Here is a 6,436-nt window from a genome sequence, read left to right on the forward strand (position 1 = left end):
GGGCAAGTAGTGGGGAATGGCTGGGGGTGCCAACAACACAGCAGACAGTAGCAGGGATATTAGAGTATAAGGGCTCTAGTAGGGGGAGGCTATGGGAGGGTACTATCTGGGAAGTAGATGTAAAAATAAATAATAAAAAAAAATTTTAAAATACAATACAAAAAATAAAAATGAACCTACCATATGACCTGGTTATACTACTCCTTGGCATATACCCAAAGGCCTTTTTATATTGAAGAGACACTTGTTACAACCATGTTTGTTGCTGCTCTTTTCATAATCCCATAAGATATGGGAGCAACTTAAGTTCCCCTCAACTGATGACTGCCTAATGGAAATGTGGTACGTTTACACAATGGAGTTCTACTCAGCAGTAAAGAAAGATGAAATAATGAAATTTGCAGGTAAATGGATGGATCTAGAAACTGTGAAACTAAGAGAACACAGACTCAGAAAAACAAAAGAGGCATGTTCTCCCTCATTTGTGGATCCTAGCACCAAATCCTTATAAATGGAATTGTACTGAAATGGGCCAACAGCCCAGGGAAAACAGATGATGCAGAGACCCAAAAGTTCAGTGACTTGCCACAGTGGGAGGAAGATCATCCCACACCTATCACCCCCTCCAAGGCTCAGGGACTTTTGTGGAACAGATTGGTGAAAAGAACGTAAGAGCCAGAGGAAGGGGTGGAGTGTTGATTGGAAGTGTTCTCCAACCCTATGCTGGCAAGTTATAGTCACACCACTTTCCCACACTCATGAAGGAGTTGGTGGGTGCGGGGGAGTCAGTTACCCCTGCCATCCTATCAGTTGTTGACCTTAGCTGCATGTGGGGGAGGGGCTAATGCTATATAAGCCAAGAATGCCATGAGGCACCTCTCTCCTCATTTTGTGCAGCTGTTGGGAAGTCACAGGATCTATATTTGAGTGTGGACTTTCCAGTGAAGCTGTAAATGGGGGAGGGGGGCACCCACTCTTCTGCAAATAAACCCCCATCCTATGCTCTGTTAGCAAACCCAATAAACTCATTAGGGGTTTGAAAAAAAACAAAACAAAGAACAGAGCTAATTAGTCCACCAAAGTTGATGCCATGTTGACAAATTTTTGATCTTTGATTTCTTATTCCTATTTTTTCCCCCTTAAACTTTGTTTTATATATATTTTTATGTCACCTGCTTCAAGTTATTTCTGGGAAAATGTGTTTAAAATTGCCTCTCTTTGGAGTAATAATAATAATACAAATTTATTTTTAAAAAAGTCATTTGAAAATGTATTAATGGATTTAGGATTTTGTTTTCAAGATAGCTTAATACTACCTGCTCCTCCCTTACCTTCCTCTAAGGTGATAAATGATTATAACAGTTGAATTCATAGTAATTTCTTAATTTTTAAAACTAAAAGAAAAAAGTATTATATTACTTTATTTTGTTTGGAATGAATTAACTACATGCTTCTATCTAACAACCTCAAAATGTAGTGACTTTAAACACTGAACATTTACTGTCTCAGTTTCTGTTGGTCATGTGCGTTAGGGAGCAACTTATTTAAGGTGTGGTTGCAATCAGAATGTTGGCTAGGGCCGTGACTGTGCGAAGACCGGACTGGAGCTAGAGGACCCACTTAGCTGAATTACTTCATAGCTTTGGCAGGAGGCCTTATGTGGGCCTCTCCATATGCTGATTTGGGTCTCCTTATGACTTGGTAGCTGTTCTGGTTTGCCTTCAATTGCCGTGACAAAACACTCTAACCAATATCAATTTGGGGAGGAAAGAGTTTATTTGACTTATATCTTCTGGGTCACAGTTCATCACTAAGGGAGCCCCAAGGTAGGAACTCAACTCAGGAACTTGAGGCAGGAGCTGAAGCACAGACCATGAAGGAACTGCTTACTGACTTGCTCCCCCTGGCACCTGCTCAACCTGCTTTCTTATGCAATACAGGCCCACCTGCCCAGGGGTGGCACCATCCACAGTGGGTTGGGCCCTCCCATATCACTCAATAATCAAGAAAATACCCCACAGACATGGCCACAGGCCAATCCAATGGAGGAAATTCCCCAAATGAGGCACTCAGGTGTGTCAAGTTTCTTTGACAACTAAAAAAGCTATCCAGTATATTCACTAACTTTGTCAGTGCAGGTGAGAAGGCAAGGAAGCTGGAGTGCCTTTTATGAGCATTCCTCCGAGTGTCACTGCTACTGTTTTCCTGCTTGTTGGAAGCTAGTCACTTAGTCTAGCCCATATCCAATGGCAGAGAAATTAGACTCCACCACTTCTTAAACTATATAATATTTTTATTTATTTTTGAGAATTTCATAATATAAACCATATATTTTGATTATATTCACCCCTGCCTCCCCCTCAAACTCTTCCCAGATGTCCCCCACATCCCTCCCCAACATCATGTACTCTTTTTCTTTGTTCATTTTCTTTTTTTCTTAATTAGTGCTGCCTCTATGTGCATGGGTATCTGGCCATCCACTGGAGATTCTGCTTCTTAAAGGGAGAAGTATTAAGTAAGGAGATTATGCACATAGTTTTAAACCTCCATAAATGGTTGTTGTTTGGTTTTTCATAATTTTCTTTGTAGATTTCTCATTGTGCCATGAATTTGTCTTTGTCTTGAACTTCTGTAGCTAGCACTCCTGTACATGCATGCCAGCCAGGCCTATGCTGACAGTTCCTCCACAGGGGCCTTGTGGACCTTTTACGTGGAGTAGTTTTTGAATGTGTAGGATGATACCACTTACTGCACACCCTGAAACCCTAAGCACAGTCATTCAGGAGAGCCCAAAACCAAAATATGTCCAGATGCCTGCTTGGGATCATGTTGTCTCTGGTGAAGAACCAGTGAATATTGTTCATTATGCCATGTTTATTAGCATTTTACTGTGAAATTTCTAATCTTTTTTTTTAAATTTCTAATCTTAAATAACTTTGGTTTCACCTCAGTAATACATTGTGTCTAAAGTAAATTTTACTACTGTTAGATAAGGAAATAGATCTTAAAGTAGCTCTTGTTTGTGTTGGAAGCTATTTGTTTGCTTATATTCCATGTTCATACATTTTCTCTCCTTTCTTTCCCTTACCTAATGAAATCGCTCACTGACTTCTAGCTCTGTTTTCAGCTACCTTACCTGTAAAGCCTTCCCTGATTTTTACCAGTGAAAAATTTAATCTATTTTGTAGCATTCAATTCAAATTTCCTATATTGTTTTTAACTTGTGACTTTGAATAGCTTCTCCCACTAGATTATAGCCTCCTTGAAAGGAGATCCAACATGTCTCTGGGTTTTATGTGAAATTTAGTTAAATGCTTTTTTAATTCAATGTGTGGCCCATAATTGACAGTATCTAGCTTTTAGACATGGATTAATCTTTTTCTCATCCCTACATGCTGTAGGAGAGAAAATTTTCATGTTTTATTTCATAAGTTATTCTTCAAAATCATCTATACTAGTAAGCTGTAAGAAGTCACTAGATAGAAACAAATCAAACTATGTCTTTAGCTTTTTATCCTGGCTCAGAATAGCTTTAATGATTTACCACATTAATGCATTATAGACCAAATCTAAAAGATAAACTTTAGAATTATAAAAAGGATATCAAAGGAATCAAAATTTGGAACTTTTGGAACATCATGGTTTATAGTAATCAGACTCTTACCGTATCTAGCTGAGAGTTTGCCAGTAAGACCAGTAAGACTTCTGTGCTCTTATTTCTGTGAGCATGCGCTCTTGGAAATCTCTCCTCACCAAGAGAGCAGAAATCATTTATTCTTCTTTAATTATACTATTTGGCAGGAGACAAGAAATATTTGTGTTTCAGGTCATTTAAGCCTAAAACATTTTCTATTCATTTTTGAAACCATTTTTGTGGATAACATGGTAAATGGCAATTAAAAACTAAAAGCAGCCAATAGCTTGCTTTCAGCCATTGATGCCTTGTTGCCTTGCCTAACCTCATGGTTGGGTTGTAAGTAAATATTTGGGATGGAAAAGAGAGATTAATGTGTGCTTTCTATTTCCTTTGTCTTAGAAATGATGACTACTAAGGCCTGGTATGATGGTAAAAATAATTCCTTTACTTTTCCCTTGTTTTCTTACCTTTGGAATTTCCCAAAATAAATAGTTAAATTCTTTGTTGAACTTTTTCTTCTTTCTGTTGTCGGATTTTCATTCTGGCACTGGTATGTGTTTACTCTTAGGAAGAAAAATCCAGTTCTGATTTGTCTTTTGTACCTTGCCTTGGGTGCATTTTGCATGGTGGTTTCTGATATGTGATTAGGATAGTTCACTCTAGGCTTGAGCACTCTTTGTCATGGTGCTACTAAAAGGGAAAAAGAAAGTATCTCATGTCTTACAGGGCTTATTTTATTGTTTGAGTCAGGGTGTTACTGTGTAACCTAGCTGCCCTGGACTCAGTATGTAGACTTGGCTGACCTCCAACTCACAAAGATCCACTTCTCTGTCTCCTGAGTGATGGGATTAACGATGTCCACCACCACACCTGGGCTTAACACAAAGTACATAATACTCAGGTCTGTGTATTGTGCTTACATTGCAGGTCAGTGAGTTTGAGTTGGCATAAGAAGACATTAAGATACAAAATATTTGAAGGAAAAATACCTGGCATCTTCATTGACTAGAATGTTTGATTATATATTTATAAATTACACATAGGTCTGTGTGACAGTTTTCACATATTCTGTCAAATGCTTTAATTAAGTTAGATTTTGTTTCTAATAAAGAAATTGTGCACTGTGATTCAGAATAAGAGGGAAAAAAGACTTAATTCAATTTTCCATTTTTTTGTCTTTGAGATAGGGTCTCCCTGTAGCTCCAGCTGGCCTGATACTTGCTATATAGACCAGCCTCAATCTCAGAGTTCCACCCTGGGTGCTGGTACCGAAGGTGTGTACCACCATGCCCAGTGAATTATTTTCCTTATTTATTTAGAACTAAGAAAAAGTGCTTTGTCCCACTATTTTTACTATAAGAACAGAACCTGTAAATAATAATAGGCAAACTGTTGGATTTTTCTGTTTTGTTTTAATTTTCACTGCAGGGGTAATTTATTACTATTTGCTAAACAGTTTTGGTTTTCACTAATGTTTTGTGTTTTCTTCAGTAACATTATTATTGATTAGAAATTTGCAATTTGTCAAATGAGTACATTTTTCCAATCATCTCTGATAAGCAGCCCTTGACTTTAACAATATTGCTGATTTAAGGATTCAGGAGTGGCCTGAAATTATCTCTGCCTTAATTTAGTAAATGCAATTTGGTGCGCCTCTGCCTTCAAAATTGCTAAACTAATTATTGCTTTTTCTCATCTGTATTTTTGTTTCTTCCATCAGCCGATACCGCTTCTGAAACAGAAGATGAATCACTCAGTCACAATGTCACAGGAGCAGGTTGCCAGTCTCCTGGCTAATGCTTTCTTCTGTACATTTCCCCGACGAAACGCTAAGATGAGATCGGAGTATTCTAGTTACCCAGACATTAACTTCAATCGGTATGTTTTCAGACAATACCTCTTTTTCTTTTTTTGATTCAGGGTCTCACTGTGCAGCCCCAGCTGGCCTGGCCTCTGTCTCACAGAGATCCACCTGCCTTTGCCTCCTACTGCTAAAACTAAAGGCCTTCTCCACCACACCCAGAGAAAATACCTTTTTGACAGAGAAATGGAGAAAGATGAAAGAAACTAATGTATTTGAGTGATGTTTCATGGTATTTTATGTAAGTAGTGTTTTTGCCATTTTGTAGGCAATATAATTAAAGTTCATAGAGGTAAAGAACTTAATTGGGATCCCGGAGCCAGTAAAGCTAAGGCTTCGCTGTCCCTCCAGACCCTGTGTTGCCTCCGGTCTTCCAAGTCCTCTTCTGAATGCTTGTGGTTCCATCTCTTGCTCAGTTTGATAATTCACAGAAATGTTTGTTGTACATTATAATCCTTAATATGCTGAAATAATTTTTTTAAAGGGGGAATAAAAGCCCTTCTTTCTGTAAAGCTCTTACAAAGTAAAAATAGAAAGTCACTGGGTGTGGTGGTATGCCAGCACTTGGGAGGTAGAGGCAGATGCATCTCTGTGAATTTGAGACCAGCATGGTCTACATAAGTGAGTTCTAGGCCAGCCAGGGCTACATAGTGAAACCTTGTCTCAGCCCCCTCCCCAACAAAAAAACCAAGATAGAATAACCCAGACAAGAGCTGGTGAGATGGCTCAGTGGGTAAAGGCACTTGCCACCAAGCCTCAGGACCTGAGCTCAATCCCCATGACCCCTGGGGTAAAGGAAAGAATCAACTCCTGCAAGATGTTCTCTGACCTCCACATGTGTGCCATGGTATGTGTGTGTGCATACACACATACACACAAAATACATATAAATATAAATATACTTTAAAAAAATTTTTAAAGAGTAATACAAACATGAG

General features: G+C 38.6%; 1 protein-coding gene across 1 annotated transcript in view; it reads left to right on the plus strand.

The window, feature by feature from the left end:
- The window catches only part of Parg (poly(ADP-ribose) glycohydrolase), a 123,554-nt gene that overhangs the window by 51,207 nt on the left and 65,911 nt on the right, over window positions 1-6,436 (plus strand). The window contains exon 10 of the mRNA XM_008834110.3: window positions 5,358-5,515. Within this exon, the coding sequence (XP_008832332.1) occupies window positions 5,358-5,515 (158 nt within the window). The remainder of the gene's footprint in view (window positions 1-5,357; window positions 5,516-6,436) is intronic.

Source organism: Nannospalax galili, unplaced genomic scaffold (assembly GCF_000622305.1).
Source record: "Nannospalax galili isolate Female #2095 unplaced genomic scaffold, S.galili_v1.0 scaffold996, whole genome shotgun sequence".
NCBI classification, from domain to species: Eukaryota; Metazoa; Chordata; class Mammalia; order Rodentia; family Spalacidae; genus Nannospalax; species Nannospalax galili.